This window comes from Streptopelia decaocto, assembly GCF_964273445.1.
Source record: "Streptopelia decaocto genome assembly, chromosome: 14".
Lineage (NCBI taxonomy): Eukaryota > Metazoa > Chordata > Aves > Columbiformes > Columbidae > Streptopelia > Streptopelia decaocto.
The window spans coordinates 788,502-807,314 of NC_138669.1; the positions used below are offsets into that span (position 1 = coordinate 788,502).

The window sequence follows — 18,813 nt, forward strand, 5'->3', positions numbered from 1 at the left end:
TGTGTCTGGGGACGCTGTCCAGTCTCTTCTTGAACACTGTCAGGTTGGGGCCGTGACCCCTCCCTGGGGAGCCTGTTCAGTGTCCAGCACCTCTGGGGAAGAACCTTTTCCTCATGTCCCACTGACCCCCCGGCTCATCTCCTGCCGTTCCCTGGGCTCTGTTGTTGGTGGCCAGAGACTTTTTAAAGAGAGAGGTTAACATAGTACAATGAGGTGCCTGTGGGCAAACGGAGCACAGTACAGATCATTTCCGAGTGCGTGTTTAACGTTTGTGTTTAATTGTGTGGTGTGAAGTGCTGTGGGGGCAGCGGGTGCACTGGTTCACCAGCCAGGGCTGTCCCTGCTCCGCGCTGTGTCCGAGCCGGCCCGCCCTTCGTGGGTCCCTCTGCCCCATGGGGTGATGGGGATGAGCTCGCCGAGCCCCACCAGTGCTGGGGGCCACTGGGGCCCTGGTGCCTTGACTCGGGGTGCGCGCTCCCTCACTTTGTTTGATTAACCTTTGGGGTTAGTGGCTGTGCCTGGTGTGGGGCGGGATGCACAACGGCTTGCTCTGGGTGTTCGGTGGTTTTGTAAGGGGGTTAGAGGATGGTGTGTAACAAAGAAAGAAAAAAGGTGCCTACTTTAGCCTGAATAAGACAAATCAGAGGAAAATCCATCCAGGTGGGAAGGCAGACAGGGAGCTTGTTGCTGAGGATGTGTTTCTGTAGTATATTTTAACTAGGAGAAAAAATATTTAATGTCTGTATGTTCAGCACACAATAACGAAGCACAGTGCCTCAGGAGACAGGCATTGTTTTCATTGACTTGATAAAGGAAATCAATTCATAGAGAAAAGCTCCTTGGACAGTATCATTACAGATGCTGGGTTATTATAGCTCAGGAGCCTGCGTGCAGGCTGAACAATCATTAGCAGAAAGTGGAAGAGGAAGACGTATGTTATAGGAACTCATCCGCTTTCCAGTTCGTTTGTAAACTTCCCTTCAAGTTCAGTGCTTTAATCTTATTAGATGTCATTGTCACTGCTTGTTATGAAACACTCAGCTGATCATTTAGATCTTTCTTAAAAAGATCTTGCTGAAATGGAAATGAGCACAAGTGAATGCAGAAACATGCCACGCAAACGCTCTGCAGGTCTGCTGTGAGATCCGTCTGCTCGTGCACTAACTCCCTAGGGTCCCTTTGCAAAGGTTGCGGCTGTACAAAATCAAACGTAGAAGTGTGCACTTAGTCTTTTCCGTTTGATTCGTATGTGCAGGAGCCTGTGAGGGTGTGTGAGGTGCGGAAGCCCGTGAACAGTTGCTCTGTGTAGAAACGTGTACTTATTGGTCCTTTTTACACTTTTAAATGGCCATAAATTAACATCTCCATGAATCGGGGGGGTTCAGATTAAAGCTGTGAAGACTCTTACAGAAACTGCATGTCAGTATAGAAAACAAAAATTATGTAATCAACTCAGAGAAAATATTCCTGAGTAGTTCAAATTACCTTTGCTCTGATAACTTGCATAATTTAACTGACCCACTGCTAAATCTAATGGGGAAGAAAACCACAGTGGCTCCAGCAGAAAGTCCAGGTTTTTGCCCCAAGGAGCAGCAAGCCCAGCCTGTTTGTCTGCTCTTTGTCTCCAAACCTCAGCTGCTGTCCCATGGGCACCTGGTTCTGTATCCGCACAACCCGTGACCGAGATGTGCGTTTGCAGGCGTGTGACAGGGACGTCCCTGGTCCCCGAGCCGGTGGCGGCTCTGGGAGGGGCGGGTGGGTTTTCTCCGTGGGGGTGAGCACTGAAGCCCCAAGGGTTCCGCAGCCGTGACCCGGGCGGTGCCAGCTCGGCGCTGCTCTCCTGGATCACGGCCCGTCTGCGAGCAAATAACGTATGTCCGAACCTGCTGTCAGCGGGGACGAGCTAAAGCATACGCAGTGCTTTTGGCCAGTATATATGACCATGAAACAGAGCAAAGAAAGGCTTTGGTTTTATCCATACCTTTTTATTTATTTCTGTAGTCTGTAGTAAGGGACCATTGCTTTAAAATCCTTAGACATTTGGACATATTTTACAAGACAGTACAGGTTCTGAATGTCACACATTGATCACAGTTTCATAGTACTACATGCATATAAAGACACTGATTTTTTTTTAATCATTTGTTTACGGAAACAACTGGAGAGGTCAATAAACTTCAACAGAGAATGGCTAAATCAAAGTTACAAAAAATGCAAGACTCTAAGTACACTAGTTTATGGCTAATGTTGCTGTAATCACCCCGAGTGCCAGGGATTGGAACATTGCTTAACTGGGGAGAAAACTCCTGCTGACGCGTTGCACCTTGGGTCGGTCCAAAGACCCCAAAGAGGAGCTTGTGCGGGATCTGCGGGGCTGTCGGGCAGAGGCCGAGGCGCTGCCCGTCGTTACAGACGCGCCGGGCTGGGTTCTCCATCGCTCCCCACCGCACCGCTTGAAACCGGGTGCCGTGCCAGGCAACGGAGAGACCGGCACGCTCTGCCCTGCCCGAGCCGGGCACAGCTGCCTTCTGTTTCCAGCTACAAAAGAAGTTTGACCCACGTGTGCTGGCAGAGCCACAGGAAGCCACTTTTCCAGGTTTTATTTAACTATAACGTTTTTGTTTTAAAGGGAGCCCCACAGCTTGCTTACCCTTCGCTGACTATGGACACCCCGCGATGCCCTTTGGAGATGCCTTGCCGGGGGCTCACAGCCCGCTCTGGAGGTCCAGCAGCCATCTGTGCTTTTGGAGAAGGAAGACATGAGGCTGTTCCCCGCCCCGTGAAACGCCGAGCGCCCGCCCGTGTCCTTCCACGGGCACGGACTCACTGAGCAGCACGCGGTGCTGCCTCAGTAAGAGTTTTCTCCCCACTCGGGAACTGCTCCCCTGGCCTGATTACAAAGCAGAATCTGCTGCAGTAAGTTGGGGTATTTGGTTTTTTTAATGTTAATCTGGTTGGAAAGTGAGTTTGGTGGGTAGCTGTGGCTGGCCTTTCTGGTTGCGGTATCATGGCTTCAGAGTTCCAAGTACATGGAGATGCTGCCCCTCTGCCCTCCCAAACACACCAGTGGACAATGTTTCAATGCAAAAGCAATTCTGTGCACCCGCCACCAAAAACCCAGAAAGAATGGGGGAAATAAAAATGTTTTCCATCTTTGCCACAAGCCAAGAAAACTGATATAAACAAATTAAATCCCTGTGGTCACATGAGCTAATGTGTGGCTAATGGTACTTAGGGGCAGGGAAATATAAAAGGAAGAAATGACATAATGGGCAGAGCTCCTGAATGAAATACAGAGAGTAGAAAAGAATCGGTGAATCCTAGACTGGTTATAAATGTAGACAGGCGATTAGAGCAGAGGCTGCGACGCAATCGGAGGTGACCGTCTGCCGGCACAGCCCCCAGCAGCGGGAGTCCCTGCACTGACGGTGTTGAACTGCGTGGCTGAGCTTGTGGTCCCGCTGTGGGGACAGTGCTCTGCGCTGTGGGAGGCCGGCGGTGGCGTCAGGCCCGCGGGGGGTGAGCTGGCACGGGGGGTGCTCGGCCAGGACTGGAGTGACGTGGTTATCACCCTCCGGCCGGCAGGATTCCCTCCTTGCCCTGCATTCCCTAACCTGTCTCCGCTTCCCCTTCCCGCGCCCCGCTGGTTTCTTCGTAGGTGCGGTGGACAGACACCTCCATCCCTGAGGTCGTACAGAGCCTTCAGTTTTCCTTCATCTTTCAGAGATGTGGTTCCAAATTCTTTACTGGACTAAATGGGGCACAGCTCCGTTGACATCAATGGGCTTCTACTCACAGCAGCAAAGAATTGGACATTTCATGCAAATTTGGCTTCCACAAAGCTCTGGTTTGGGGGGGTCTTTGCACTGAGCCCAGCCTGATCATTGTTTTTTAAAGGTCTTAAAAAGCCCCCTTTAAAAAGTATCAAAGGTTGATCCTTGTTCAGTCCTACAGAATGTCAGTTTTATTTCTAATTAAAAAGAAAAAAACGAAGCTTTCTCTTCTAAGCCTCTAGACTGAAGACTTCTTGTGCGATGAAGCCAGAATCAAGCAAAGCAAAATTCTGAGCAGTATTTACAGATAGGAACACTTGTGGCACCTACCATTGGTGTCAAAGGACACTTAGTTGTGGCTTAGGTAACACCAGCAACGAGGGGGATACACACCCTGAACGCAGACTTTCCGCTTTCCTAAGGGGTCCTTTGTCCAGCCAAGACAAAGTTTCAGTGCAAGAGCCTAAATCTGATCGGCACAGGGTGCGAAACACACGCGGGAAGACAACCACCTCTTCTTTGAAGGGCTGGTTGGTATTCGGGGCGTCTCCGTCGTGGTGTGGGAGGGGGATACCTACGGGGCTGGATTACACGCTAATCCCATTGGAAGCTTTCTGGGGCTTGTTGACCAAACTCAAACAAACTTACTGGTATGGAAAGTGCCTATTGAAGCGATTTATGTAACCTTTGATGTTAGATATGGTGGGCTATTGCATTAATCGCTTCCATAAGAAAGGAAAATCCCACCCAGTTTTGCTAACCTCATGTGTAAATGGTCTTGCTGATACATAATCACACACAAAACAGAGTCTGCTGCTTATTCTGTTCATTTGGGTGGTATCTGGACTTTCTGAAACACATACTCTCCAAAATGAACTCTGTTTCCGGTTTGTTGCTTAGTGTGGTGGGCATATAAGAAAATCGTGCAAGCAGACAAAAGGAAATGGGACCCAAATTCCATCTTTGGAACAACCACGGTCACTGGGCAGCCTGCGGGCGGGTCCGGAGGGTGTTTGTGCAGAGCTCCAGAACCAGGCCACGGCTCTTTGTCGTGCTAAGCGTCAATGGGCCGTGAGACAGCGTCAGTTTATCTCATGGGCTTTTCACCCAATTTACGTGACAGTACAGCTATAAAGGAGGGAGGAAGATTTCTTTTTTTTCTTAATTCCCCCATAATTTTTTCTCATGTCCTGATTTTATCTGCAATTCCAAACCCCCGTGGGAAATGAAACTCTTGACCCTTCTCTTTTAACCCAGGAAAAACTCCCTCGAAAACACGAGCTTTGCCTGAGCATTGTCAGGTCACTGCCTTAAAACAAGAGCCTGAATTGTGATGCTCATCCCAACTCCATCATAATTATCAGGGCCGTCAGGCTCAAATCCTGTCTCTTCTTCACACTCTCAGGTTCCTCAGTGAGGGTCTGGCCGAGCTCGGCTGGAGCCGCGGCGCTCGTGGCCGCTCCCGCTGCCGTGACCAGTGCAGGGCCCGGCCCCCTGTGTTTCTCAGGAGGAATTTCTTTGCTTCCCTAACCAGTCCCTTGTTACGGTTAAAGGTACCACAAACAGGAAAATACGAAAACATGACAACATCAGACAAAGCCGTGACCTTTGGCGGCCGCACGTCCAGCAGGGACGGCGCAGGTCGTTTGGTTCGGTTTGCAGAACGGAAGAAGGTAACGCCAACAAACCAGGGGGTCAGCTATGTAAATGGACACCGAGAAAGCATCTAATATATTATTCTGTAATACAAAAAGAAGAAATCTGACTTGATTGCCCTATTATAAATTTGCTAAAAATACAGATATATATTTATATTTTTATATATATATAATTTTTTTTTAAATCTGAACAGAAAAATAGACTACTCTGGAATGCATGAAAGTCACATGACTTTTCCATACATCAGATACTTATAAAGCCAACACAATGGCAAACAGAAGGTACAGAGGTAACTAGAACATCTGTACTTTATTCAAGACCTATTTAAAGCCATATTCTCCCCAGGTGAGTGGTCCTAAAGCAACCTAAGGTAACGCTTGCTCAGCCTGGTCACCGTGAGCCGAAGTGAGGGACCGACCGAGGAGCGGGAGCTCATTTGGGGTGGGGGGGAGCCACCTCCCCGTCCCGCCCCCGAGCCGCGGGAGGGCAGCGGTGCCGCACGGCTCCACCGCCTCATGCTTTGTTCACTAATTCGATTATTCGCTTTAAAATGAGGCATTAAAAACTACTGGAGATCGTGATACATGGAGCTTACCGACAGAGAGAGAACCTGGCTTTAGAAACCTTGTCTTTGCGATGAGTTTTAAATACCCTTGTTATTTACTATAAACTGTACCAGTCATAATTCTGTCAAGACATAAATATACAATAGGTACAAATATTAACAATACATTACAATTTTACAGAAGAGAGTACTGTTTTCCTTAGAAATGTGTATCTTATTAGCTGCAAGGGAAGAAAAGGCTACAGTTTATCACAGCCATAGTTGCCAAAGAACCCCCCTCCTCGGGCGTCTCTGCGTGACTTGCGCAGACAGACGTGCGGACGCTCCCGGCGCTGGACACACGGCGTGTTCGGGGGGGGAACGCGCGTCCCCTTCTTCTGCCTTTATTGACTCTCCAACCTTTCGCAAGAATGTGGGTTTCACAGGAGACTTTGTTCCGTGTTTTTTCTTTCCGTAAGTGTGCTTAGGTGAAGTTTCTAAGAAAAGGCACTGAGAAATCTACTGCGATGTGACTGCTGTTTCCCGCTTTTGAAGGCTAAAACTCAAAGGATATTTGCCTCCTGGCTAAGAAAGCTGCACCCATTCCTTCCGCATATATATATTATATATATATATTTAATATATATGTATTAAAAAGGATGTTGATGGCGTAAGATACAAGCAAGCGCAGGCACCACGCGCACACAGTCCTTCGATGGGATGTCTCCCCAGCAGTGGCTGGAATGCTGTCAGCTTGCTCGATACGTGATGCGCAGGAAATTCGCAGACCTGAATGCCCAATACCAGAGATTAACCTGCATGCGTTAGCTCGATGCATGAGATATTGCATATATTCCCCGCCTTTAATGACCTTTGGGAAACATGTATCAACCAAACTATAAAAGGAAATTGTCTTTCTATGTCTACAGGATTTGGTGAGCGTTATGTTTTCAAAGCGCTGCCTTCCCTTTTGTAATGAGTACAGAGTTAGTCTACCGTAGCTTTATGTTAGAGTAGATTTCCCAGTGCTTACATTATATATATGTGTATTATGCACACACACACATATATAGATACATACTCCATATTCAGACTTTATTTCATTAAAATAAATTAAACATACTTTCTTTTTAACTGGGCACAAAATGAGAGCTACATCTTCATACACAAATAAGAAAGAAATGCTCTTCAAGCATATTATATGCTTCATTTTAAGTTATTTGCTTTCTATAAGAAATCTATCGGACTTTGGCTATTCAGACTCAAAAGGTAGATTTCTAATGATACTTTTGAATTTGGCTTTCAAAAGTGACTCAATAAAATGCTACTTTCAAGGTAGGACTAAATAGATGACGTAAGGTGTGTGTCGTGAGCGACCACACAAGGCAGACAGAGGGCCTTTGGTTACAAGGAGAGTTGCACCAGTTGATTTTCAGTTAAAAATGATAGAATTGTTGATCTATACATTTTTGTCAGTGCCATCTATAAACCAAATACATCAATTTGGATGACAGTGTGGTAAATACTACACTATATGGCTATATTTAAATACGTTCACTTTCGTGATATGTAAAATATGACTTCTTTTCCACATGAAAGCATCAGCTCTAAAAATATTTAACTTGGAAATCACTATTACTTACTTTATCAAAAAATTTTCCCTGATTTTTCTTCTTTTTACATTTGTGCTGATGGCAGACATGAATGATCACTGAAACATAGAGATTGTGTTAAGACTGTTCTCTTGAAGATTTCTCGTTGCCACTCTACGGCCTCGGAAAGCCACAGAATAAATCAGTAGTTAAAGCTTATCTGCTGGAAAGTCACTTTACCTTTTCGTGACGGCTCAATCTTAACTAGTATCTCAGCAATACATCGGTTCCTCTAAGTACACTTGTATTTACTATGGCCAAATCCTAAAGTCCTTCACCAGGCAGAGCCCGCTCGCAGGAGCGGTGGTTTGGCTGAGCGAGGGCAGAGCGAGAGCACACGAACCTCAGGAACTGGCCCTGCCTACATACTCCGCAGAGCATCCTGTGCACGCGTGGGTGCCTTGGTCTCATCGAGCATCTCCCGCGTCGCTGCGCACGGCGCGAGGGCTGGTTCGTGAGGTGGTGGCTCAGGTCTCCCTCGTGCCCTCCCCAGGGTCTCTCCTTGCTGGGCGACATCCGAGCGGGTACCTGGGCTGCGTCCCACCCCCCGGGCTGGGACCGGCTGAGCGGAGCTGAGTTAACTCCAACGCACGTACAGTTTTGTGCTAACAAAGCTATCACCGTAACCCATAATAGTTCCTAAAACATATATGTGCTTATTGCTTTTGTCCGTACATGCTGCACTCACTATTACGGATTACAGACAGAAGTACTGTACAGCTTGGACGGACAGACGTTTACATTCAGGACTAACCAACGGCTTGTTTGTTTTTAACAACAGGAAGGAACAGGTGGCAGCGGCCGCGGCGGCTCGGGGTCCTCGTCCCGCCCGGGCGCCCCCGCCCCGCACCCCGCGCGCCCCGGACCCGCTCCCTGCAGATCCTCCCCCGCCCCGGCAGGTACTGAGAAATGGGTCAGGAAACGCTCAGTGACAGAGTTATTTACAATTGTGGTTTACAGTAGAAACAGAGAACAACATAAAAGATTACCATCACAGGTACCACAGGACAGGTTGTGACTTGCTACAGGCGTGTAACAAATCACGGCCACGACAGGAGGCACAAATCAAAATAGTGCTTGGTTAAAGTGCTTGATTGTTACACTCTGCTATCCTACTCCAGCATCGCAACAACAACGACAACAAAAAGTCAACGTAAAGTGCTTTTCCCCCCCGAGATTAAAAACCAAAGACAAATTATTTCCTACACAATTTGACATAACTTTATTGAAACAATAATATTTTAAAAACCTAGGCTGGTGGCGGCTAGTTCTGGTCATTTAAAATGGTCAGATCCTTTTATTTTTTTTTTCTTTTTTTCTTTTTTTTTTTTTCTTTTAAAAACGACTGGATGTTGTGAAAACATCAGGCCTGGTTCTCCTGCCTCTCGCAGCCGCTCCGCCGCAGCGCTGCAGGAGCCGCTCCTGCCCGACCCCCCGCGACAGAGAGCGCAGCCGGGCCGGGCCGGGCCGGGCCGCTAACGGATCCCTCTTTTTGCATATTTATGTAACGCTTGCATATCTTTCACTGCACCGCTCGGGCGCAAAAAGCTTCAGACCGACCGGGTTCCTCTCCTACGCCAAGGGCGACCCTTCGGCTGCCGCCTCGGGGCGGCCCGGGGAGCCGGCCCGGTGCCGCCGGCGCATCCCCGCGGCAGCGCAGCCGGCGCCCGTTCGGCGGCGGGCAGGGCGGGAGCCGCGCTCCCCGGCCGCCCTGCGCTGCGGACGGGACGGGGCTGGCTGCGCTGCCTCCGGCGATGGCTGCTTCTGCATGGCTCCTCCGCGCCCCCCCGCGGGCGCACGGCCCGGGGGCAGCTGTCGCTTGTTAGCAGAGGGTAAGTGCAAGTCTCACTATGGCCTAGGGGATGTTTGGAATTAAGATACAAGTGGTGCAACTCACCCTGCTGATATTTCAAAAGAAAGCATCAGGTCCTACAGGATATCGTATTATTAAACACACACAGAGCATTTTAATAATTGGTTTCTCTAGACCGTTATTTGTTTTAAATGTTTTTTTCCACTTGGATTTTCTAATAATGCACGTGTTCCCTGCTACCTTTAGACATATTATCCATCAGAGGAAGCTGTAGATGGGGAACAGCTGCCCTGAAGCAGTGAGCATTGTGTTTTTGATAGCTTTATACCAACCCCAGCAATTTATTCCAGAGTTCAAATCTGGCTGCCTTGGCATCCTTTATGGAACTAATGCGACTCAGATATTAATATTTCCAAAAGGAGCTCTAGCGTTCAAGGGGAATGGATGGATATTTGGTCACATTGGCTTCACTGGACAACATGAAAGGAGATCAATGTGTGATCATGATTTGCAATCCTTACTTTTGACTGATGTGGGCAATGTCTTTAGAGTTGTTTCAGAGAAGGACATTTTCACAAACCCACACTGGACCTCCCCCAGACTTTTAGAAACAGGTGGCTTGTTTCAGCCAAGTTCATGCCATGCAGAAGCTCTTTGTTTTGTGTTGACTGTAAAGACATTGCTTTAAACTTTCAGGAAGTTCTTTTGGAGCCCACCTCAGATGCTTTGATCGTGTGTGTTAGCATGTCCTCCGCTGCCCGGTAACACATGGACTTCTGGGGAAATGTGATTTTCTAGTCTGACAGTCTCCTGATTGCCCTGGGTTCTCCCAGTGATACCTTCCACAGAGTAAATGCAGTTTTGCCCTATTAGCTTAGGGGAGGTGGGTAAAGCAGCAGCTTCTAGATGGTTCTTGTCTGTTCTATAAACATTGTCCTTTTGCTTTAGATAGCCGCTGTTTGTGACATTGTACTTGGGACTCACGTTTCCAGGCGGGCTCGAATCATAGAGCAGCTGACCTTCATCGTCAGTGTCAGCATCTATGTATTTGTGTATACCGGCATCATGGAAGTTGAAAGCTATGGCTGTCTGCGTCTCCGGTGACTTTGGGGGTGTTCTCGCACTCGCAGTTGTATAGATGGAGGTTTCTGGGCTCACGAGAGATCTGTCAGAGAGTAAGGAAGTATCTGTGCCAGCAGCAGCAGCACCCCTGCCCTTGAGAGGGTCTGGATATATTCTCAGTACGTTTGATGCTGGTACTAACGTGCTGGTGTCCTCTTCCATGAAGTTGACTTTCAGAGATCTTAGTTTTAAAGGGTTACTGGCCTTGATGGAGCTTTTAGGACTTTCTATGAAAAAAGCAGAGCGGTGGCTGCCTTCGGAGCTGGGGTTCACCTCCCCGAGCCTGGCGCTCCCCTCTGCCCGGCTCTGCTCCGGGATGGCGTTGATGCCTCCTTTGCAGGGAAGGGTAGCGAGCGGGCTGTGGGAAAACCGCCCCGAGTCGGGGAACTCGGCTGCACAGCTGATGAAGCTGTCGATGCTGGACATGCTCCTCATGTCAATGATCCCGTCAGCACGAGTCGTCAGCAAGGGCACCATAGGGCCAGGGAGGGTTTCCATTTCCAGCTCTTCCTTTTCCTTTCCAGGCTGACTTGACTCTTTAGTATTCAGGTTTGGCTGGGACTGAGTCTTTGCCATTTTGTTATACATGTCCTCCAGCTGCTGGACGTTCAGGTGCTGGGGACTTGAAGATGACCTGGCTTTTTCTGGAGAGCCTTGTTCCTTAGTTTCAAAAGATTTGCTAGAGCTAGTTTCAGAGAGCGTTCTCTTGGTCCATTTCCATTTGCTGGGAGATAGGTGATTGTCCTGAACTTTATCCTTCTTAGCTATGCTTTCTCCGTTCTTTTCAACCACAATGTCCATGAGTTCTATACTACGGGCAAATGCATCCTTCATGTTCATGGAAACAATACTGCCATTTCGTTTCGCTCTTTCAAGAGCTTCCCTGCGCTTAATGGCTTTCTCCTGCCTCTTCTGCTCTTTGTAGAACTCAGAGAAGTTATTGACGATAATTGGGATGGGAAGAGCGATCACCAGCACTCCAGCAATGCAGCACAGTCCTCCTACTATTTTACCTAGAAGTGTCTTGGGGTAGATGTCTCCATAGCCTACTGTCGTCATGGTGATTGTTGCCCACCAGAAAGAAGCTGGGATGCTCTTGAATTTCGTATCATCCTCATCTTTTTCTGCAAAAAACACTAAACTGGAAAAGATCATAATGCCCATGGCCAAAAACAAGATGAGTAATCCAAGCTCATTGTAACTCCTCCTCAGTGTAAACCCCAAGGACTGTAAACCCGTTGAGTGTCGGGCGAGCTTGAGAATCCGGAGTATCCTCATAATCCGAAATATTTGGACCACTCGTCGTACATTTTGGAACTGAAGTACACTTTTATTGGATTCTGTGAGGAAGATAGTGACATAGTACGGTAAGATAGCTAGCAAATCAATAGCATTCAGCGGGCCTTTGAAAAACTTCCATTTCTTAGGCGAGGATAGGAACCGCAAGAGGTATTCCATTGTAAACCATGCAATGCACACTGCTTCCACGTGGGCAAGCTGGGGGTTATCTGTGGTCTGCCCAAATTCATCCATGCCTTGTAGTTCAGGAAGTGTGTTAAGGGACAAGGCAATTGTAGATAGTACAATAAACATGATGGAAATGATTGCCAAAATCTGGAAAGGAAAGAGAAAACAGTGAGTTCATCTCAGAACATATTACTCTATCGTTGCCATTAACGCGTGGCTGTGTTTCCACTTACGCATTTCCAGACTAATTTTGCCCTTAGCACACAGGAGTCAGATAACCAATGCATCATGGGGCGGTTTTATTTTGGAAGCTGCTTTAGCTATGTCAGGTGTATCAAGCAGATAAAGCGTCTACTTCAGCTCCCGTCCTTCATGTCTGTGCAGTCAAGGAGCACGTCCCCAGCAGCCAGGGCGCCAGGAGGGCTGTGAAGCACTGCACAGCAGGAGCTTTTGATTAACTACTAATTAGGTGCCCAACAAAGCCCATCTGGACAGCAGGCTCTGAAATCTAAGCGAGAAGGAAAGCAATTGTGAATGCAAGATTCGATCGGAGCGCTGTCCTCCATTTAATGCACGATTGCAACTGTAATTTTGGGTGCCTGTGGCTAATTACGGAGACGTGTGTACAATTCTACTACATATAAGCATACAAGTAATACGCTGTCTTTTAATGACTCATCTCTAATTTGAAACTTGACGGTTGTGAAATACACTAAAACTTTACCAAGCTTTCTAAAACTCTTTGAGCTCTGAACTTCTCTGCACAGGACCGCCTGGCCATCCTGGCTCCACGCCTGTTTTATAGAGGCATTCATACTATACTTTTCAGTTTCCCTAATGACATTCTCTTCCGAAGTCATTTTAGGGAGGTTTTAGAGCTGACAGACAATTTGAGGAGTGGTTTGTTGTTTTTTTTTTACTAGTGAATTCTTTCTCTAATTTGTTAATTGGGTAGGAACATATCTAGTTTCTAAGGTTACTGCCAAAATACAGCAATGATTTCCAAACACACGTATACGTGACTAATATTTGATGTATTCGTTTCGGTGTAAGCTGGTTCCTTATGCTTGCTTTTCTCCTGCTTGACAGAAAAGCAGCATGAAATCAATCGCAACGTATGTGCACGATGACTAGATACACAACATTAAGCCATGAATTATAGAACGCATGACAATAGCTTTGCATCATGAATTGCAAATCTGACCCACTCCTCTCTTGCCGATATCACTGGACTTCAGGTTTCCTCACAACGACCTTTCTCAGCCAGCCTCCCAATACCAGAAGAGCCACGGTTACCACCCGGGGCACTGCACAAAGAAGTTCTTGCAGGATTTCTCCTCAGCCAAGCCCAGCAAGACACCGTATACTCAGATTTCCGAGCGTTTACCCCTGAGCTGACAGTCACTAGAGAGGAACCAGCCCCATTGCTGCAGGAGGGTCTGCAGATCCAATGTGGCTCAGGAGCACCGCGGTGTCCTCAAGAACAGCCTCACCCCTTCTCCAGAGCCCAACGGCACAAATGCTCTACAAAGGGTGGGAGCTTCACGTGAATTAAACTCATACAGCAAGCTTAAGCCTTATGGGCTTTTAGAGAAAAGCCCATATACCTTAAAAAAAATACAAATCTAAGGCAAGAAGTTTTGCTTTCAACAAGTGTTTTAAAATCCACTAAGCAAATCCCTTCCAAATCAATGTAATAACATCATTTACCTTTTAACTTAAAGGTACTATATACCTTTGACTTGTACATGACACTGCAGACCTAGTAATTCAATCTGAAGAATGAGGTTTGACTAGAAACAAAAACTAGCTCCATTAAACACTCTGGTTTTATTGTCTGAATTGGATTAAATGGCAGAAGGGAATGGAGTGAATGGCCCCCTATGCAATGCTCTAGCACCGGGAATTTCAGAATAGCTTCGCTTTCAGTTACTGAATTGTTACCAGGAAAATGCTGGGAAGATTCCTTCTCCTTTTTAAACAAGTTGCCTGTACGAGTGTTTGTTGTCGGCTGCGCTGTGCAGCCTCCTCGCGCCTCTTTCCACCACCTTCCACTTCCACTAACTCGCTGCTCAAATACAAACAACCCCCAAAAAACTTGTTCAATAGGGGGTTTGCCTTGTCAAGAGATTTCTCAGGTCGGTGAGCCAAAGAAGCTGCAGGAGAGACTTGGGGGTGCACAAAAGTGGGAAGAACCACGGGATGAAGAGAAGCAGGGAGGGATGCAGGGAAAAGTGCTTGAAGTAATGGATTTAAACTCAAGAGAATCAAACGTGAGTGGAGTGTCTCAGGGCGAAGTGGGAGAAATTTAGATGTCAGCTACTTCTGCACGGTTGGTTCCTTCAGCAGCCCATCTCCTGGACACCAGGGGGTACCCCAAGAAGCAGGGAGCCAGACTGGCTTTCCTAGAAGGTTCTCCGAGTGTTTTTGCTGTCATTTCTTTGTGTACAACCCGACATTTCTGAAGGTGTTTGCGATGTTTTCAGTGGTAATTTCACATTTTTTCTTGGTTTTATCTCTGGCCACTATACACAGAAGGGCTTATGTGTCGACTTAGATGTACCTGGTGTGTTTTATCTCCCTCCCTTTCAGTGTAAATATTAACAATCCATCTTTCTTCAGTGGATGGCATCCAGCAGCAGTAATTGGTGTCAAACCTTCTGTTTCCTTTGATATACCTTTCCTGCTTTGAAGATCAAGGCAATACCAGATAAACATAAATTTGAAAACTAGGAGATCTGAGGGTAAAATTTGGTTTTGGTTTAGCAAATTTAGCCATGGAGCTAAGAAATAAACAGAGAGAAGCATTCATCGCTTCTCCTACAAGTTGCAGCAAGATGTTACCTGCGCTCCTAAGATACAGGTTCCCTTCTCCGTTTCTGTGTTTACTCTTGCATTTCACCTGTAGCAACACACCATCAATTGTGAAATACCCCACCAGGTACTTTTCTGGTTGTCTTGCAGAGGGCATTGGATGGGCTCCCAATGACAACACGGGCTTGTACTGCAAGTCTCGGTAGGTATGGGCAGGATTCCAGAGAAGACTTCTCCTCTGCTAAATGGACTGTTCTGCAAAGATTTCTATTGAGTGCATCTCTGGATTGCTGCTGTTATTCCTTTGCGGAAGCTGAACAACCCAAGGACTGCAGGGCAAGGTTTGGAATTAGTTTAAAGCAGTTGCCTCTGGGTGATTAACACGATTGTACGTACAGGCTGGCTATTCCACATGCAAATGAGACAAGCAGGCTGATTGTGTTTGTGCAGCCAGCTCATGTGCAGCTATTGCTTCCTGAGGCAGGTGGATGTGCCGTGCTGGCAACCATTAACCCCACGGCTCCAGCGCCCCAGCCAGGCAGGCAGCCCCTGCCACGCACCATTAACCCCACGGCTCCAGCGCCCCAGCCAGGCAGGCAGCCCCTGCCACGCACCATTAACCCCACGGCTCCAGCACCCCAGCCAGGCAGGCAGCCCCTGCCACGCACCATTAACCCCACGGCTCCAGCGCCCCAGCCAGGCAGGCAGCCCCTGCCACGCACCTCTGGGAGACACAGGGAATCACCCTTTGCGTTGGCAAGGTCTGTGCTCATCCCTGGGAAAGGGCTCCCACAAAGCAGCCGCTCTGTTCAGAAGGTGCTTGTGGCAGCAGCAGTTTGTGCGCAGCGAAGCCCTGCGTGCCGCCCCCAGACAGCACAGAGCGGGGCTTTGGGCAGCAGGGACTAACGCAGCGGTCAGGTTTGGGGATATTTATTGCTTGATTATCTGTTCTTTCCACTGCTAAAGACACTAAGGGCAAGGCATAAGATCACAGGCTTTCAGGGCCATTAAAATGAAAGAGAGTTGGCTGTCCAAATCCCATAGAGGGCTCTAAAATCCCAGTGTAAGCATCGGAGATCTATCTGCTCATGGCAACATGCCCTATACTTTTTCTGTCTTCATGCTCGGTGATGAAGCTGATATAGCAAGGAGAAGGGGTGGTGTGTGGGAGAGAGTAGGAGGGTGTTTGAATATAGATTCAATATTCTTGGAAATACGATGAGGAAATAGTTATGTAATCAAGAAGTTCAATAATGGTTTTGTCTAATGCGCTTTTTTAGCTCCATCAAGGCCCGCGGAACAAACTTGGCATCAGGACCAGGTTTCATTCATATGCTCCGTTTACTAAGGGGTTTTTCCTGCAGCCCCCCCGTTCCCAAGCACGCGATGCCCTTTGGGGGGTGCGGCCGCCCCGCCGCGCTGCGCCAGCCCCATCTCCCGCACCCCGGAGCACAGAGCACGGGGTATTTTGAGCATTATCCCACGTGCTGCAGAGCGCAGAAACAGATGGAGAGTTCCTTCATCTCCTCCTCGCTTCATTCTGCATGGGAATAACGTCTCCTGCTCATGTCTGTGGTATTTCTCGACAGGGACTTGTTTTAGGAAACATCTCTTCACTAGAAAATGCCTGTTTATTCATTAACTGAAAGAGTTTGCAGAACGTGGTCACTTCTGATGTTGTGATTCTGACCACTGGGCTTGCAGGAAGCTTTTTTCTAGAACACACTGAGGCCGTAAATAAAGGTAACACTTTCTTCTTGGATCAGGACAAGGAGTTGATGCCAAACTTAGGGACAGGGTCACAAGGGAAACAGAGATAACCTTGAATCTACTTTTTCCTGTGGAAAGATGTTAAGATGTAATGTGAGACCCCAAATCTCCAAAACCCTTAAGTCCCACTGATTTCTGTGGGAAAGTCACGTTTTCCTTGCTCTGGCCCTTTCCACGCCACTTCTGCACCCTTTCCATGGGGTGCTCGAGACCCCTTTGCAGCGGGACACCTGCCCTGGAGGGACAGGGCCCCGGCTGTCCCGATGTCCCCAGTGACCGTGTCCGCAGGCTGCCAGAGCACAAACTCCTGTGCTCTTCTGTAACCATGACTGAGCAGCGTAAAACCCATGAAAACAAAGCCAAGATAGAACTATTTATATTTTGCTTTGGAAATAGCTGAGATCTTAATATTGACATTGCCTGGAAGAGCCCGGATTGAATAATGGTTAATTATTTCATTTCGGTTATATTGTAATAATTTAATCTGTTGAGAGAGTAAGTATTTAGTTTAAAAGGGGACACAATACTTGTGCTGCTGACTGAGCTGAAGTGGGCAGGCCAGCAGCCTTCAGGCTGCCTGTGAATTCCTTACTGCTGTTAAGAACGCGTTTAGTTGTCAGAGAGCTATTGAGCCCCATTAAATGATAAACGGTGTCAGTCTTCCTTCTGAGCAAAGCACAGGTGCACATGGCGTGCTGGAGAAGAAATTAATAACCAAATGGAACTACTGAAAAGACAAACTTCAAAGGTGATAGCGCCCAAGAGAGCATGAGAGGGGAGCGTCTCTCCTGCGTCTGCTGCTGCCGCCATGGGCAAATCAACAAGGAAAACCACCATCCAGCCATCGCCCTTGCCAGCCCTCCGGACCGACCCGCTGCACCTGCACCTCGCTCGTGTGCTCCCACCGCTGCGCCACGCAAAACGCTGCTCTTGGAGCGGGGAAGTGGGCGATGTGCGTGGGGTGTTGCACAGCAAGACCACCCGCCCAGACAAAACCATCCCCCCAGACACATCTCCCCTTCCTGCTGTCAGTCTCGCATTAAAACAGACAACGGTTTGCATTCAGGAAATGTAAAACCATCAACGCTTTAGCCCTCAGCAGCCTGGGAACTGCTCTTCCAAACGCTTCTGTGATTCTACCCTGCGCCAGGGGTGCTGGGGCATCGTAGTGCTGGTGACCAACTTCCACCGTCCCGAGCAGCCTGCTGAGCCTCAGACACCTTTGACAGGGGACACGGAGCTTCAGGTGCTGCTGTTTGCTGGAGCCGTGGGAGGGGTTTTTTAATGGTGAAATTCAGTCAGGAATGTGCCAAGATAGCATAAAATCAACTAAATGTAATTAAGCAAAAACTATTAGCTTGATTGCTAAACCAGTCTTCCTCTCATGAATATGCATGAGAATAATTGATATAAATTCTTTACAAATCTGAGTTTCATTAGTCCTGCACATTATAGTGTGGAATTTTTTGGAAGTCTAAACCAGTTCCACTGCCACTTTCTCACCAAAAAGCATAATTAGTGTTGCTGCAGGGACATCTCCATAGCCATCGATACCATCCTGGCCGCCACACAGCGAGGAAATCAGAGCAGAGCTCCAGTGCTGTTGTGTCTGCAAAAACGGTGACCTGTTTAACAGCTTTTTCCAGAGATGTGTTAGAAGTGGCAAATCCGGTTACCAGCATCAGCCGCACTAATGATATTATGAATAGACAGGGAAGCCTGTAGGAGCAGTAAATCCCTATAGACAGAAAGGCCACAGCGACATCCTCTACCTGTTCAATGTGTTTGGTGCCAGCGTGGCCCTGGTGCCCGAGTGCCCGAGCAGCTCAGGCGGCTGCTCCTGGGGGCTGAATTCAGCTTATCGGTGCTGAGGCGCCTGGGCTCCTTCTGGAGTTTTGGTTTTGGTTTTGTTTCATTCATGCTTGGATCAAGGGCAGAAGAAATTACAGCTGTTCATTGTTTACTCCTTGCAAGTAGCCTGCGCAGAAATGGAACATCAGCACCCCTCTTTTTGCAAAAGAGACACATGAAACCCAGAGGTGGTGGAAAACATCTCTGCAGGTCCCTCCAAGCTCTCAGCACCTGCCTACTTCTTAGCTATTTATTCTGATAAAATGTCTTGTTTTCCTGGTCAGCTTCTCTGCTCTCCTGCATGCCCGCACTGATCCCTGTGTTCGGCACTCAGACCTGTGTCGGACA

General features: G+C 47.9%; 1 protein-coding gene across 1 annotated transcript in view; it reads right to left on the reverse strand.

The window, feature by feature from the left end:
- Nucleotides 1-10,158: 10,158 nt before the first annotated feature.
- Nucleotides 10,159-18,813, reverse strand: part of KCNB1 (potassium voltage-gated channel subfamily B member 1) — a gene marked incomplete at both ends in the record, with an annotated part of 104,208 nt that continues 95,553 nt past the window's right edge. The window contains one exon of the mRNA XM_082065273.1: nucleotides 10,159-12,177. Within this exon, the coding sequence (XP_081921399.1) occupies nucleotides 10,159-12,177 (2,019 nt within the window). The remainder of the gene's footprint in view (nucleotides 12,178-18,813) is intronic.